This window comes from Oryctolagus cuniculus, chromosome 6, assembly GCF_964237555.1.
Source record: "Oryctolagus cuniculus chromosome 6, mOryCun1.1, whole genome shotgun sequence".
NCBI lineage: Eukaryota > Metazoa > Chordata > Mammalia > Lagomorpha > Leporidae > Oryctolagus > Oryctolagus cuniculus.
In genome coordinates, this window is record NC_091437.1 from 106,272,913 (window position 1) to 106,290,272 (window position 17,360).

Below are 17,360 nucleotides of genomic sequence, written 5' to 3' on the forward strand. Positions count from 1 at the left end.
ATAAAGTTTAAAATTAGGGAAAAATTTAAATTATTTTTTATCTGAGAGAGAGAAAAAGAACTGAGCTCCCACTACTCAAATGCCTACAAAGGCTGGGACTGGGATGGGGCCAGAATCAAGTGTCAGGAAGGCCATCCAGGTCTCCCACAGGAGTGGCAAGACCCCTATTACACGAGCACTCACTGCTGCTTCCCAGGGTCTGCCCTGGTGAGAAACTGGAGTCAAGCGTCAGAGTCAGGAATTGAACTCAGCCACTCCAATATGGAATGTAGGCATCTTAACTACTAGGCTAAATGCCTGCCCCAAGTTTTAAATTTTAATAAAGTGTAAGTTACAACTTTTATTTCTATGGGCCATGTTTTTAGTGTCAATTCTAAAATCTTTTTGCCTAGTCCTAAATCTGAAAGCTTTTTTCTTAGTTTTGATTTTAGTTTTTGTTGGACATTTTACATTTAACTCCACATTTCATCTCAAGGTAATAATTTTTGTAAAGGTGTGAGATTGACACCAGGGTTATTTTTTTTTAACCTATAGATCCCATGGCTCCACCCCATTTGTTATAAAAGGTTATCTTTTATCCATTTAATAATTTTTACACCTCTGTCAAAAAGCAGGCTTATTTTTGGCCTATTTATGTATCTATGTATTTATGTATGTGTCTAGTACCCCACAGATAACACACAATCTGGATTACTGTATCCAAAATTTATTCTTCCCACTTTGTTCTTCTTTTCCAAAATTGCTTCAGCTGCTCTACTTTATCTTTCCATACACATTTTAGAATAATCTTGTGTATAACTCAAATATCTTCCTGGAATTTTGACAGGAATTGCATTAAGCCTGTATATCAATTTGGGAGAACTATGTAAGTTACTACTATGTAAGTCTTCCTTTTTTTTTAAAGATTTATTTTATTTACTTGAAAGTCAGAGTTACAGAGAGAGAGGTAGAGCCAGAGAGAGACAGAGATGTCTTCCATCTGCTGGTTCATTCCCCAAACGGCTGCAATGTCCAGAGCTGAGCTGATCTGAAGCTAGGAGCCAGGAGCTTCTTCTGGGTCTCCAACGTGGGTGCAAGGGCCCAAGTGCTTGGGCCATCTTCCACTGCTTTCCCAGGCCATAGCAGAAAGCTGGATCGGAAGTGGAGCAGCCAGGACTTGAACCAGTGCCCATATGAGATGCTGGCACTGCAGGCAGTGGCTTTACCTGCTATACCACAGTGCTGGTCCCAGTATGTAAGTCTTCTAATCCTTGAACATGGCATGTCTCTCCATTTGCTTAGATCTTTGACTTCTTTCACCCCTTTTGTAGCTTTTAGTATATAAGTCCCATATAAGTTTTAATTGATTGACACCCAGATTTATCTTTTTTTTCCTTCGAGTGACTGTGATATTGGTTTGTTAATTCCAGTGTTCTTTACTAATACATGGAAGAACAACTGAGTTTTTAAGTTTACATATGTTTACCTTGTATCCTGTGACCTTGCTTCACTCATTGATTATTTCTATTTTGTTTGGGTAGATTTTTTGGAATATTCTACAGAGACAATTAAATCTACTGGAATTAAAGACTGTGTGTGTGTGTGTGTGTGTGTATCTTTAGACCATCTTCTTGACTTACTGCACTGGCTAAGTGAAAGCATTCAACTTAACCACCATGAAACAGAATGCTCTTTGCCAGGTTAGGAAGTTCCTTCTACTCATATTTCTATTTTTTCTCAGAGTTTTGAAATGGGATTAGATTTTGTCAAACTTTATGTGATTTTTCTTCATTAGCCTGTAAATACAGTAGTTAAGTGACTGATTCTCAAATATGGGATCAGCCCTTATCCACAGCATGAACCTCACTTGGTCATGGTGAACCATTAATTTTATGTATATCATTGAATTCTATTTGCTATTACATTGTTAAGGATTATTGAATCTATATTCATGAGGGATATTTCTCTACACTTTTATTTTTGGGTATTTCTCTGGTGTTCATATCAGGTTAACATTAGCTTCATAAAATGAATCAGGAATTATTCTTTAAGATTTTATTTCCTGGAAGACCTACATAAATGGGTTTGCCAATTTTACTGACCCTTTCAAAGAACTAGATCTTTGCTTTATTAATTTTCTTTTTCCTATTTTTTGTTTTCAATTTCATTTATTTATACTCTGTATTCCTTCTGTTTGCTTTGGGTTTACTTTGTTCTTATATTGGATTTATTTTGCTTTGGGCACCTAGGTGGGAGCTCTAATTACTGATGTTAGACTTTTCTCTTTTCTAATATAAGCACTTAATGCAATAAATTTCATTCTCAGGACTGCATTAGCTATGTCCTACAAGTTTGATGTTATACTTTCATTTTCATTTGATATAACGCATTTTCAAATTTCCCTCGAAACTTTCTCTTTGATCCATAAGTTATCTATAGAGGTGTGTTATATAATTTCCATGTGTTTGGATATTTTCCTGTTATCTTCTTATTATCATTTCTAATTTAATTTCATTGTGATTAAAAACATATTGTATATATTTTAATTATTTTAAATCTGTTGAGGCTTGTTTCAAGACATAGAATATAGGCCGGTGCCGCGGCTCACTAGGCTAATCCTCCACCTAGCGGCGCTGGCACACCGGGTTCTAGTCCCAGTCGGGGCGCCGGATTCTGTCCTGGTTGCCCCCCCTCCAGGCCAGCTCTCTGCTGTGGCCAGGGAGTGCAGTGGAGGGTGGCCCAAGTCCTTGGGCCCTGCACCCCATGGGAGACCAGGATAAGTACCTGGCTCCTGCCATCAGATCAGGAAGGGTGAACCAACGGCAAAAGGAAGACCTTTCTCTCTCTCTCTCACTGTCCACTCTGCTTGTAAAAAAAAAAAAAAAAAAAAAAAAAAAAAAAGACACAATACAGTCTTGTTTGTTTCACTGTATTCTATTTCACAGTTTTTTTGTTCTTGCCTTGCTATAGGTTAAACACTTTAGAAAATCCTATTTTTATATAGCCATAGTGTTTTTGAGTATATGTCTTTGTATAGCTTTTTTAATGGTTGGTCTAGATATTCTATGTACATAACTTATCATGGTCTACCAATGTCATCATTTTCAAGGTCAAGTGACATACAGAAATCTCACCTCTCTTTACATGCTTGTTTCCTCTTCCATTTTAACTGTTTTGAATATTTCTTCTATATGCATTTACAACTACATCAGGGATTGTTATGTTTTTTGTTTCAACCTTCAAATACAATTTAGCAAACTCAGGAGGAGAAGGATAGACTATTGTATTTACACATATTTTTGTTTACAGTGTTTTTTCTTCTTTCTGAAATTCCAAGGTTTCTTTTTTGATTAACAGAATGTCTTTTATCCATCACATTTGGGCAGGTTTACTGGCGACACATTCTTTCAGTTTATCTTCATCTGAGAGTGTCTTCACCTGCATTTCCTTTCTTAAGGGTATTTTTTCTCTGAGTATGCATCCTGGATTGACAGCTCTTTTCTTTCAGCACATGAAAAATATTTTGCTATTTCTGTTTTTTTTTTTTTTGCCTCCACAGTTTCTCAGCAGAGACTACCTATTATTTCATTTGCTTCAAGCATGTTCACAGTTGTTCACTTAAGCCATGATTGTGTCAGATAATTCAGCCACCTGTCATTTTGATGTTGGCTTGTGTTACCTTTTTTTTTTTTTTCATTTAGCTTCAGATTTTTTTTTGTCTTATGAGTGATTTTGAATTGAAATCCAGACAGTCTTCTCTTATGGGACTCTGGATGCTACCAAAAAATTTTTTAAACTGGTGTTCTTTGATGTGCCTCTGCAAAGGAGGGGCAAAGGAGCAGTGCCTCGGCACTGCATGGTGGAGGCAGCAGTCCAAGCTACTGGAGCTCCTCCTCCCTGCTGGTGGGGATGAGCGTCCCAGTGCCCCAGCTGGTTCTCACTGATACCATGGGGCAAGGGGTCACCATTGCCCAGAGGGGATGAAAACCTAAGCCTCCCTGGGCCTCTCTGCAACCTCCCGAAGAGAAGAGTTGGTGTTTCCTTACAGCTCTACAAGGCTGGACATCTGGGCTCCCCATTCGTCCTTTGTTGACATGAGCATGAGTGGGCCCATTTTTTTTTCTGTGGTGTTCTGCTGAAATACAACAGTCATTGTCTAAAGGTTTTCTGCTAAGATGCCACTTTCCTGGTTTTTGGCTGAGAAAAAGTAGGCGTCATTGGAGGGGTGTGTGTGTGTGTGTGTGTGTGTGTGTGTGTTTTATGGGATTGGCAATTCCATTGTGTTTCTTGGCTCCAAGTCTCTGATACAAAAAACAAAATGAAAACCCAGGGAATTTATCACTTACCACACTGCGTTGGAGCTCAGGGCCTGAGGTTTCCAACTAGTCTGTCATCTTCTCCTCACCTTTCATCCTGATGTTTATTTTTATACAATGTCCAGTTTTTAGTTTTACTTTTAGGAGAGGGATAGGGAAAAGGATGTCTATCCAATTTTATGAAAGTGGAAAACTCCCACTCAGCTATTTTTTAAAAAGGTTTAATTATTTACTTGGAAGGTGGAGTGACAGCGACAGAGAGACAGACAGACAGAGGCTGGTTTATTGCCTTTGCAAATGCCTGCAAGAGTGAAGTCTAGGTCAGGCTGAAGCCAGGAGCCAGGAACTCTGTCTGGGTCTCCCACTGGGTGGCAGGAACTCAAGCACTTGGGCCATCATCTGCTACTTCCTAGGCACATTGGCAGGGAGCTGGATCAGAAGTGGAGCAGCCAGGACAGGAAGCAGCACTTCAATTTGGGTTTTGGGTGTCTCAAGTGGCAGCTTAGCCCTCTGCACCACAATGTCAACCCCCTACTCTGCTATTTTTATTAACTTCTTTTCAACTTAGGGAGTCCTTTTTTTAAAAAGACTTATTTATTTATTTGAAAGGCAGGGTTACAGAGAGAGAGAAACACAGAGAAACACAGAGAGAGATCTTCTATCTGTTGCTTCACTCCCCAGATGACCACAAATGCCAGGGCTGGGCCAGGCAGAAGCAAGGTGTCAGGAGCTTCTTCCAGGTCTCCCACATGGGTGAGAGGGGCCAAAACACTTGGGCCATCTTCCACTGTTTTTCTCATGCCATTATCAGAGAACTGGATCAGAAGTAGAGCAGCCAGGACATGAATTGGGGCCCATATGGGATCCCAGAGTTGCAGATGATGGCTTTACCTGCTCTGCCACAACACTAGCCCAAGGTCCTGGATTTGATGCTTGAGAGTAGTAAGATCCCTTGTCAAGTAAAATCCAGAAAAGGATATACCAGCTGGTCTTTAAAGAGGGAGAAATTCTGAAGATCTCTGTATATTTTGGTCACATTTTCTTCTGATTCCTTCCTTTTATCTCATCCTGTCATTCGTTATCAAAGTCCTGGTAATTATCTTTTTAATTTTTTAAAAAGCTTTATTTATTTATTTGAAAGACAGAGTTACAGAAAGGCAGCGGCAGAGAGAGAGGTCTTCCATCCGCTGGTTCATTCCCCAGATGGCTGCAACAGCCGGAGTTGTGCCAATCCGAAGCCAGGAGCCAGGAGCTTCTTCCAGGTCTCTCATGTGGGTGCAGGAGCCCAAGGACTTGGGCCATCTTCTACTGCTTTCCCAGGACCTAGCAGAGAGCTGGATCGGAAGTGGAGCAACCAGGACTTGAACTGGCGCCCATATGGGATGCCAGCACCACAGGCTGCGGCTTTACTTGCTTCGTCACAGTGACGGCCCCCTGATAATTATGTTTTATTTGCTCCACCATCAGCAACCAAAGCTGAAACCATTCCCCAAAACTGCCACTTCAAGCATATTTACTGGTGTGTTTGACGTTCGGCCAGCTGGATTGTCTGAAGTACCCCTTTCCGTGCCATTGGCCTGCCTTTCAACTTAGGGATTTAAACAAAAGTCACTGGATCCCAGTGGATCAGTTGACATTCTTGATGTAATTATGGAACACCAAATAACTTTTAAAAATGCAATTTAGCTTAGATAAACTTCAAAGAATTTATTGATAATACATGTAAAGAAGATGATAGTTTTGTGATTTGTTGCATTCTTTATTTACATGACATAAATTCCTTTAAGTGAAAATATTAGTATTTCCATGGGACATGCACTTGGCACAGCAGCTGAGATGTCACTTGGGATGCCAGTACCACATACTGGTGTGCCTATATTTGAGTCCAGACTCCACTTGCTCTCAGTTCTAACCTCTTGCTAATGCACATCCTGGGAGGCAGAAGACAATGGCTCAAGTACGTGGGTCCCCAACACCTATGTAGGGGACAAGGACTCAGTATCCAGCTTTGACCCAGCCCAGTTCCAGCTTTTGTGGGCATTTGGGGAGTAACCAGTGGATGGGAGCTCTCTGTATTTCAAAGAAGAAGAAAGAATTTTAACATTTCCAGTTAGTTAGATAAAAACATGGATGCCAGTGGTTGACAGATCCACTGGTCTACCTTTGTTATATTTAAAATGATAGCATCTTAGAAGCCCTGCAAAGTGCTTGAAGGGAAAGTAAACTATTAAGGTATTTTGAGCAAATTATTTTTCAGTATATATAGAGTAGGCTTCTGGAGCTGTACAGTCTGAACTCAGATGGAGCCAAATCTAAGGTAAAAATTTTAGTACAGGGACTGGCACTGTGGCACAGCAGTTCAAGCCACTACTTCTAATGCTGGCATCCCATATGAGCACCAGCTTAAGTCCTGGCTAATCTACTTCCAATCCAGCTCCCACTAATGTGCCTGGCAAAGCAGCAGATGATGGCTTAAGCCCCTGCCACCCACCTGGGAGATCTCAATGGAGTTCTAGGATCCTGGCATTAGTAGGGACCAGCCCCGGCCATTGAGGAGTGAACTACCAATGGAAGATATTTCTCTCTCTAAGTCTGCCTTATAAATAAAAATATACATACATCTTAAAAAATGTAGTACAAGTAATCATCACTTAAGTTAAATATCCCAAATAAACCATTTGATGAAAATGTTTTTCTTTGGTTTGCTTCTTTATTTACTCAGGGTGTAATAAAGAGGACATTATACTGCAAAAGCAATAATAAACTGCGGTTGCTTGAATACTTATCTTTCTGGACAATTCTAGAGTGAAATGGAAAGTAACGAAAATTGGCTTAATTCCTACATAAATATTGCCTTAGATGGGAAACTACTTTGAATTAATTTTCTCCCTTGGAGGGAAGAAAATACATTACAAAACATAAGAACTTGGGTAGGATCAATGAATATATATTTCTTAATGATAAAGAGCAGCTCATAAAGTTGGTTTTAAAATCTGTATCATTTGTACTAAGCACATAAGCTTTTCAGCTGTTTTAACTTCATATTTCAGAATAATTTTCTATGCACTTTCATCATCACCATCATCATTTTTAATAGCTACAGGAGAGTTCTTTGGGCGTTCTACCATAATTCTCTAAATGGCCCATTACTGCTAAAATATTTACGTCACCTACAATGTTTCACTGTTATAAATAATATGACTGCAAGTTTTTTGCATGTAGTTTTCACACAACTACTATTTGGGATTATTGACGTAAACTAGAGTCTCCAGGGTGGAGTCTTATGACTCATCACAAACACTACTACATCCCTTCCTCACACTGCTGTATGGGTTTGCACTGCTGCTAACAGCACAGAACAGGGACTCCTCTGTACCCTCCAGCAAGTCACACTTATTAAAAAAAAAAAAAGTGACTTTAGAGTTGAAATATCCATTGTTGAATTTCTAATGACTTACTTAGAAATTCTTCATTAGCTTTATTTCTTTGGTGAATTGCCTGTTGTTGACCTTTGCCGCTTATTCTCTGGGATTTGGGGATTCTTAAAAATCAATTTGAATGAATTCTTTGTAATAATAAAATTATTAACCTGTAAATTGCTTCCCAAATCAGTCTTTTAATACTTGTTAATGTAATAAAGTTATAATTTTAAGTAGCTGAATTTTCTTTGTGAGTTTTTCAAGTTACTTTAGGTTTGGAGCTCATTCACCATAATTCTGCAGTTCTTTATAATACATATATTTATATAAAATATTCAGCCATCTCACTCCTTGGAATTTACCCAAACAAAAAAAATAAGCATATGAAAGAGTTATCTGTATCCTCATGTTCAGTGCAGCACAATTCATAATAGCTATGATATGGAATCAACCCAGATGTCCATCAATTGTCGAATGGATAAAGAAATTGTGGTATATATACACTATGGAGTACTACTCAGCTGTAAAGAAAAAAGATGAAGTCCTGGTTTTTTTGCAAAAAGGTAGACAGAATTAGAAACGATTATACTAAGTGAAGTGAGCCAAAAGACCAATATCATATGTTTTCCCTGATCCAAAGTAACTAACAGAGTCCTTGAAATGTAATATATTGGAGTGAAACAGACATTTTGAGATTCAATGATTCCTTATAGCCCTTGTCTTTTCCATTGAGGAACAGTGTTTTGCTTGTTTATTTTCTTCATAGTATTTGTTGAACTTTTTACTAAGTGTAGGGTTAGCTATATGATCATTAAATAAACTAAAAATAGATCTTTGTAAAAATTAAGAGTGGGATTGTGAGAGAGAGAGTAGGAGGATGGGATGGAGCATGGGTGGGAGGGAGTGGGGGGGAGTATCACTATGTTCCTAAATCTGTATATATGAAATACATGAAACTTGTATAGCTTAAATAAAATTTAAAAATACCAAAAATAGATGTTTATATAAAATATAAATGTTTATATATACATATAGTTCAGCATTTGTTTTGAGAGGAAGGGCAATGTTGATTTTTCTTTGAAAATTACTAAGAATTTATCCCAATATGATTTCATGAATAAACCTGCCTTTTTCTATTGATTTATCATGGGGGAAAATGTTGGTTATGCCAGGGCCTTTGGCTGGCTGTCTCGGTCCACTGACCCCTACTTAGTCTTCTGTCATTACTGTATGAATAACTGCATCAAGACAGAACACATCTACAGTCAACATTGCTTGTTGAAGGAATAAATGTCTCTTCACCTCCCCCACAGCTCCTATCTCCCCATCTCCCCCTCTCTCCCTCTCTCATAGCATGACATTTCAAAAATGTCTAGGTTCTTTGTCTTAAAAAATACTTTTAAATTTGGTGTGCCTGATAGTTTCCTCATTTGTGTATCATTCTTAACAAGTTCTGGAATCCTTAAAAAATCCCTGTCTCACCTCTTTCTCTTCTCATTTGTACCTGAAATTCCAAAATTTTGTCCAATATTTCATTATATAAATAAATATCTTAACTATGATTAAAAATTCTCACTTGAGAATTTCTTGAAATTCTATTTTCTTACTAGTTATAAGCTAGAGTCACTATGTAACCAGAGGACAACTGCTTTATTTTTAACGGTCTTATTGCCAGGAACTCCATACTAGTCTCCCTATTTCTATTAAGTTCTCATAATTTTGTTAATTTTTCAAGGTATATAACAAAAATAGATGAATATAATAATTTTATCTCCTTTTCACACCATTTATATATATTATCTTACTGATGTTAATATAATGTTCAGAAGTAATGTTAAATTTGAGATTCTTCTAAAAGAATTCCAAACCAAGAAGTATAATCACTTAATCACATGAGATTCTGATTCACAACTCTTATTTGATAGAATAAATTCTTGGATGTTTGATTTTTTTAAATTCAATTTGTGATGCAGTTCATATCTATATATTATATATCAGCCCAAACCTAGCACTTTATTTTGAAATAACTTTTTAAATAAAAAGAATACATGAACTAAGAAAATAGAAAAACACTTAAAATTATTTTGTGTCCGTAAATAGAAGTATAGAGCTGCAGACAATGTTTAAATTATAATTAAGGTAGGGCTGCTCATAAAACAGAGCTGGGCCATCTCTCCCTCCACCCATCCCACTTCCTGCTTCCGCAGTCAGCCTCCCTGTCCCATCAGCCCACACAAACCACCTTACTTCTCTTCCCTCAGAAATGCCATGCACAAGCAAAAGCAGTCTTTTCCCTTTGTACCAGCTGCAACTCAAAATCACTACAGACAGCTCATTACTCGAGGCATGAGTGCTTCCATGCAAGTTCTCCTTCCACAATCTGACACTCTTTCCTTGGTATCCTGGGGAAATCTGCTTTCTCCACTTAATTGCAATTGTGAGTTAAAAAGCAAGACTGGTAACCATAAGACTGTACTTAGAGAAATGAAGTGAGATGAGACTTACTATAGATCCAGTTACTTGGACCTTTAAAGTCACTGAAAAAAGTTCAACTTTCCTGCAGCATCTCACAGATAACCCATTTACAATCTCATTCTTCATATTCCTTTGATTAAACATGTTCTTGCTTTCACTGTCAGCATTAAGGATAAGAAGGTCGCAACTGAATGTTTTTTGTTTTATTTTGCTGTGTTGTAATCAGTGGTACTAACTTGGCTTCAGCTTGAACTATTAGAAGAGTCAGGGTGGGGCTGGCACTGTGGCACAGTGGGTTAATGCCCTGGCCTCAAGTGCCGGCATCCCATGTGGGCGCCGGTTTGAGATCCAGCTGCTCCACTTCCTATCCAGCTCTCTGCTATGGCCTGGGAAAGCAGTAGAAGATGGCCCAAGTCATTGGGCCCCTGCACCCACATGGGAGACCCGAAGAGGCTTCTGGTTTTGGATCAGTGCAGCTCCAGCCATTGCGGCCAATTGAGGAGTGAACCAGTGAATGGAACATCTCTCTCTCTCTCTGCCTCTCCTCTCTCTGTGTAACTCTTTCAAATAAATAAATCTTTTTAAAAAAAGAAAGAAAGAAAGAGAGAGGCAGGCAGGGTGCACCTTAATTAATCTGTTCTAACACAGATTAAGAGAGTAGATGAGGATGAGGGGGCCAAGTGAGAAAGGCTGAGGTTTAGGAAACCCCCAGAGTGAAAGCAGCACCTGTGGGGTTAGGATGGATAATCCTCTCATAGAGTCCAACACAAAGGCCAATGGCAAAAAAAAAAAAAAAAAAAAAAAAAAAAAAGGCCAATGGCAGTTCAAGGTCATGCAATGATGGGCAGGGGCATTCCCTGGGAATGATATGGGCACAGCTCATTTCCTGTGGTCATAACAGAGTGGTACACACAGACTACAGGAGTAACTAGAAAAATGCCTCTAAGATTGCACAGGGATGAATGAGTGACTGGGTCACACCCACCAATTTTGGGGCTAACCCACCTGGGTTTAATGCTGGATCTCTTTTTGTGGGCTGTTTGATCTTAGTCCCTCTTCAGTGCTTTGGGTTCTTCATTCAGGAAATAACAGTAACAAGTCTCCCAGATTGCAAAGAGCCAATGAATTAATATATAATCTAAAGCATGTGGAACTGTGCTTGGCGTATAGTAACTGTTACAAATGCATTAGTTATTATCATTAAAATCATTATAATTACACACTTTACCCATCAGAGGCCCCATGTTGGCTGAATGAGGAACCTCACATACCAGAGACAGAGGCACAAACTTGACCTCCTCCAAAGGAAGCCACCATGGGAGTGTCCCTAACATCCAGACAGCTTCAACTGTCAGCTAACAGACTTCCCAAACTTACACAGAGGGAGACTTGGAGAGAAAGACAGAATTATTTGCTTGGTTCTTTGAGGGCAGGATGTTCCCTGCAGATAACCGCGACAAGTCAAAGACAAACAAATGGTATCCACTTAAACTATTTTTATTGCCCATGTATTACACTTGGGCTACATGATGGATTAAATTGACTTTTTCTTTTATTATTACCCTTTTAACTTAAGAACTTTGCTCCCAAACAAATGATTTTATTTTTATTTTGCTTCCAAAATAAGCAGGGAAAATATATTTATCAATTGGGGATTTCAGGTTTGGCTAGCAGAAATTTCACAGTTTCTAAAAGCTACCTATACATGGAATTGTTCAGTAAGATACCATGGAAGTTCTCCAAAGAACAAAACCCTCTGAGGGAGGCCAGCAAGTCCAACAGCAGAGCCCACTACCAGATTAAGCAGGTCTCTACAACTGGAGCCTCTGTAGCAAGACATGTTAATCCGGTGATGCAACCCAACCGTGCTTCTGAGTTCCATAACCACAGTAATATCTCTGAAGTTTGTTCAAAATCTGCATCTAATCCAGAGCGCTATCTGTATTCCTCTACTGTACCACGACGCCTGGACCTGATGTTTTGAAAAAATACATTGTAAATCTTCTTTAGAGTCATTTTCCTCAACTTGGCATAGTATTTCTTTTTAAAGATTTATTTATTTAGCTTTCCGCTGTAGGCCTGAGTGGTTGCCGTCGAAATGGGCAAGTTCATGAAACCCGGGAAAGTGGTGCTGGTCCTGGCAGGACGCTACTCGGGACGCAAAGCCATCATCGTGAAGAACATTGACGATGGCACCTCGGACCGCCCCTACAGCCACGCTCTGGTGGCCGGAATTGACTGCTACCCCCGGAAAGTGACAGCCGCCATGGGCAAGAAGAAAATCGCCAAGCGGTCGAAGATCAAGTCTTTTGTGAAAGTTTATAACTACAATCACCTCATGCCCACCAGGTACTCTGTGGATATTCCCTTGGACAAAACTGTGGTCAACAAGGATGTCTTCAGGGACCCCGCTCTTAAACGCAAGGCCCGACGAGAGGCTAAGGTCAAGTTCGAAGAGAGGTACAAGACCGGCAAGAACAAGTGGTTCTTTCAGAAGCTGCGGTTTTAGATATGTTTTGGTTCCACTCATTAAAAAGTTTAAAAAAAAAAAAAAAGATTTATTTATTTATTTGACAGGTAGAGCTACAGACAGTGAGAGAGACAGAGAGAAAGGTCTTCCTTCCGTTGGTTCTCTCTCCAAATGGCCACTGCAGCTGGCGCTGCGCTGATCCGAAGCCAGGAGCCAGGTGCTTCTTCCCGGTCTCCCATGTGGGTGCAGGGCCCAAGCACTCGGGCCATCCTCCACTGCCCTCCCGGGCCACAGCAGAGAGCTGGACTGGAAGAGGAGCGACCGGGACTAGAACCTGGCGCCCATATGGGATGCTGGCACTGCAGGCAGAGGATTGACCAAGGGAGCCACGGCACTGGCCCCTGGGCATAATATTTTAAAGAGTACCCACCTACGAAGCCTCTCCATTCCCAGGGTCTGCCATAGCTGACCACCCTGGAAGTCATGGAAAGTTGTGTGTGTTCTCTTGACTGGAACCCGCTGCCCTACGCAGGTTTTCAGATAATAAACCATGGAGCAAGTGCACATCTTCCAGGGCTATTTTTAGTGGGACTTAGCACATTCTTCTTTATGAATATTACTATAGTCAAAAAAGAAATCTATAACTCGTTAAGCTGGCTCACTGTTCCTTCTCTTCCCCTATTGCTTGTTCCTATCCATGGATATCACTAAAATTAAACTCTTCACTTGTTGGTAACTTCAGGGTAATTTCTTATCTGGCTATAATCTAGTTTATACGATAGTAATCACTAAAAAATGAAAATCCTATTTAGCCACCACTGCCCACTTGAAAAGACAGAGAATCAAAAAGAACATAACAACTGAATTTCTATCATCCAGAAAAAGAGAGGAAAATTTGATTTATGTTTGTTCTTGCTGAAGACGGATCACACCTACTGGAGTTGAGAAGCATGGGGTTGGAAGATAAAAACAGGCTACTCTTCTAGTCTTGGGTTTGAATTTGATGATTTACAGTTCCTAAGTATTTACTTAGTACCTACTTACAGGAGTCCTTGTCATTAGCAAATAGAGATAAGATAGTAACAGGTAATTACTGCATGGTTTATTGTATATCAAGTACTTTACATGCATTATCTCATCTGATCTTCACAACAAAGAAACAGCTGTTACTCTCACCCTCATGGAGGATGGAAGAACAGTGAGGAGAGGTTCAATACCCTGTCCAAGGATACATACATACATGCTGCTTACTAACCAGAACTTTACAGCAGTCAGATTCAGATCTCTTGGTCGTAATCACTATTCAGCGATGTCTCTCACAGCCTCTCACCTGAGGATGCTGAGAACCTAGAGACTTGATAATTCAAGTTAGGGCAGGAGGTACAACGTGGTAAATACTGCCCAAAGGGGCAGGAAGCACAGAGACTCATATTCAGAGCAAAGGAACAGCAAAGCTCTCATAGAGAGGCAGAGCCTCAAATGGGTTTCGAAAGATGTTTGGGTCATGGGTGACTCCAGGACAAACATTGTGTGGTAAGGATGGAGGGATGGAGGGACAGGGGCCGGCACTGTGGCGTAGTGGGGAAAGCTGCCACCTGCAACGCCAGCATTCCATGTGGGTGCTGGTTCGAGTCCTGGCTCCACTTCCAATCCAGCTCCCTGCTAACGTGGCTGGGAAAGCAGCAGAGGATGGCTCAAGGCCTTGGACTCCTGCACTCATGTGGTAAAACTGGAAGAAGCTCCAGGCTCCTGGCTTTGGCCTGGCCCAGCCCTGGCTGTTGCAGCCATGTGGGGAGTGAACCAGTAGAGGGAAGGTCTCTGTCTGTCTCTCCTTGTCTCTCCGTAACTCTTTCAGATAAATAAATCTTAAAAAAAGAAAAAAAAAAAAAAAAGGATGCAGGGACAGCCAGCCTTGCAGGAGGAAGGCAGTACAAGTGAGTCCAAGGAGAAGGCAGGCACCGGGAGGGTAATCCTAAGTAGCACAGTGTGGTTGAGGTAGGGAGGTAGGAGGAACACAGAAGGGAAAACAGGGTGGCAACATCACTGCAGAGTGTCACATTCCAGGCTCAGGAACAGGTTCTGAATTTTCAGAGTGGGGAACTGTCGGGAAATTTTAAATTAAAGGGTTTCTATGGCAAGACAAGAGCAGAATGACACTGAGAGGCCTGGAGAAGGGACAGAGTCTTCAAGACTGGTTACAGGGGCGAGAGAAGAACAATGGCATCTTAGTGAGTTAAATGGTGGTTCCCCAAATGATGTGCCCATGGTGCAACCTCCAAAGCCTGTGAACGCGATCTAATTTGGAAAAGAGGTCTTTGTCCTCTCGAGATCATTTTGTATTATCTGTGTGGGTCCTAAATCCAACAACAAATATCCTTTGGAGAGCAAGGTCGAGGGAGATTTGAGACAAGGAGAAGGCACAGAGAAGAGGAGGCGACCAGATCACCAAGGCAGAGACTGCAGTGGCACAGTCACCTGTCAAGGAATGCCAACCACCACCACAAGCTGGGAGAAGCAGATTCTCTCCCTGGGCTCATGGAGCGAGAGTGGGCCTGCGGGATTTCAGACGCCGGGCCTCCATAATCGTCAGAGAACACTGCAGTTCAAGTCAGCCAACATCCCGTAATCTATTACAGCAGTCCTCAGAAAGTAATGCAGATCCCTGTGCCCTTGTCTCCCAAAGACAGAAACGTCTGGAAGAGCTCTGATTTGGGAAGAAGTGACTGGAAACCGATCTGTATAAAGTTTGTTGAAAAACTATAACACAGAGGATGAAAAGACAGTCAGCTGGGCAGGAAAAGCAGGACAGAATCTTGTCCTCCTCTATACCCTTGGTCTTGTGTCATGAACTGAAAGCACATGCATACAGCTCTGGGGATTCCCATCTCCAGAGACTCTCATTCACTGGGTCTGAGGTCTCAGAAAACCATAATTTCAAAAGCTTCCCAGGTGAGAATGACGCAGGTCTTTGCAGGCGATCCTTCAGGTATTTACTTATTTTTTAAGATGTATTTCACTGGAAGGCAGTGTCAGAGAGAGAGGGAAAGAGAAAGGTAAGGGAAAGAGATATTTCCTCTACTAGTTCATTTCCCAAATGGCTGCAACAGCTAAGGTTTGACTAGCCTGAAGCCAGGGTCCAGGAACTCCATCAGGGTTTGCCGCATGGGGGATGAGCTCAAGTACTTGAACCCTCAACTGCTGCCTCCCAGGTACATTAGTAAGGAGGTGGAGAGGAAGCAGAGTAGTTGAACTTCAAAATGGTGCCCGAATATGGGATGCCGATGTCATGGGTGGCAGCTTAACCTACATGCCACAATACCGACCCCCAGGAGTTCCTTTAAAGCAGAGGTTGGCAAACTTTTCCCAAAAAGGCCAAATAGTAAATATTTTAGGTGGTGTATGCCATAAAGTCTCTATTTTTGATATTCAACCCTGCTATTGTAGTGCAAAAGCAGCCATTGATGACCCATAAACAAACGATGGTGGTTGTATTCTTGTAACATTTTATTTAAGCAGGCTGAAATTCGAACTTCATGAAATTTTCAAGTGTCATGAAATATTACCCTTCTTTTGGTTCCTTTTCCCCAACCATTTAATGATATACAAAAACAGGTGGTGAGCAGATTTGGTGCATGGGCCATAGTTTGCCAACCCTGGCTTTAACACGCTGCAATTTGCAAATTGCTGCTTTAAATGTTAGAGCTGAGATTTTCAGGCTGGTGGCATGCCATGAACCAGCAGGACAGAAGGAAGTAGAAGAACATCTAGACACGAGAATCATCCCCAGCATGCCTGCTAGCAGCGCCTTCTACATCAGCAGCCAGGAATGCGTCCCCAGCTTATGGAAGGGTGTCGCTCATGGGAACAGGGTCCTTCAGGCATGCTGTAGACTTAAAAATAAACTCAGAGGGCCACTGTGCTGGAGGAGTGACAGCAAATGCGGCTTTTAGACTGCAGACTAGACAAAGTCTCGTTTCCTCTAATTTAATTCCATCCCTTTTTCTGCCACTAACAAATGTCTGGAGAATGCAAGGGAGAAGGTGCACTGATAGCGATGCCTGCAAATTCACTCTGATTTATAAGAATACGTCCTCTCTAAATTTCAGTTTGGCCAAAGCAATTAGTAGTAAATGACTTTTGATTTATTTCATGATGCTGGACTGTGCCCTCCCGCCCAAAACATCAGGGAACTAAGAGAACGGACCTTGCCTTCTCCATTCCTGAGCAATCATCCTGGCTCTCTCCTCTCTGTACCTCTAGCTTTTGAGGTGCCTGGCTGGGATGTATCTATTTGCAAGGCTCCTCTTACAAGGCTGCTCAACACAAGCGAGTAGAAATAACAGAAATCTGTGACACAACCGATACTCAATACATTCTCAACAAGCTGGAACTCTGGGCTCAAAATAACAAGATGAAATTTAAGTAGGACAAACGGAATTGTCTGCGTTTACACCGAAAGAGATTCAATTACAAAAGCACAAGTTGGAGGAGAGAAGGCTTTCGGAGCAGCTGCGTGATGCGGCAGTTCACAGGAGGAAGGCCTCGGGGATGTTTTTAACGAGTCTCAACATGAGCCAGTAACACGGGGTTGCTGAAGTACTTAATATAATTCTGCCTGCATTAATGCAATTACAGTGTCCAGATGAATACAAGTATCCACTGCACTCTGAAATAATCAGATGATATCTAGAGTTCTTTAGC

At 41.0% G+C, this 17,360-nt stretch overlaps 2 protein-coding genes across 3 annotated transcripts in view; one reads left to right on the forward strand and one right to left on the reverse strand.

Annotated features, from left to right (window-relative positions):
• Positions 1-17,360, reverse strand: part of ZNF704 (zinc finger protein 704) — a 229,796-nt gene that overhangs the window by 118,815 nt on the left and 93,621 nt on the right. The window lies entirely within an intron of this gene.
• On the forward strand, positions 11,037-12,744 carry LOC100344976 (large ribosomal subunit protein eL27). The gene has a single exon (XM_051844572.2). The coding sequence runs from the start codon at positions 12,288-12,290 to the stop codon at positions 12,696-12,698; it is 411 nt and encodes a 136-aa protein (XP_051700532.1). The 5' UTR covers positions 11,037-12,287; the 3' UTR covers positions 12,699-12,744.

Bases quoted from the DNA above. Each gene is read 5' to 3' on its own strand.
- LOC100344976 (XM_051844572.2), top strand. From the start codon at position 12,288: ATGGGCAAGTTCATGAAACCCGGGAAAGTGGTGCTGGTCCTGGCAGGA.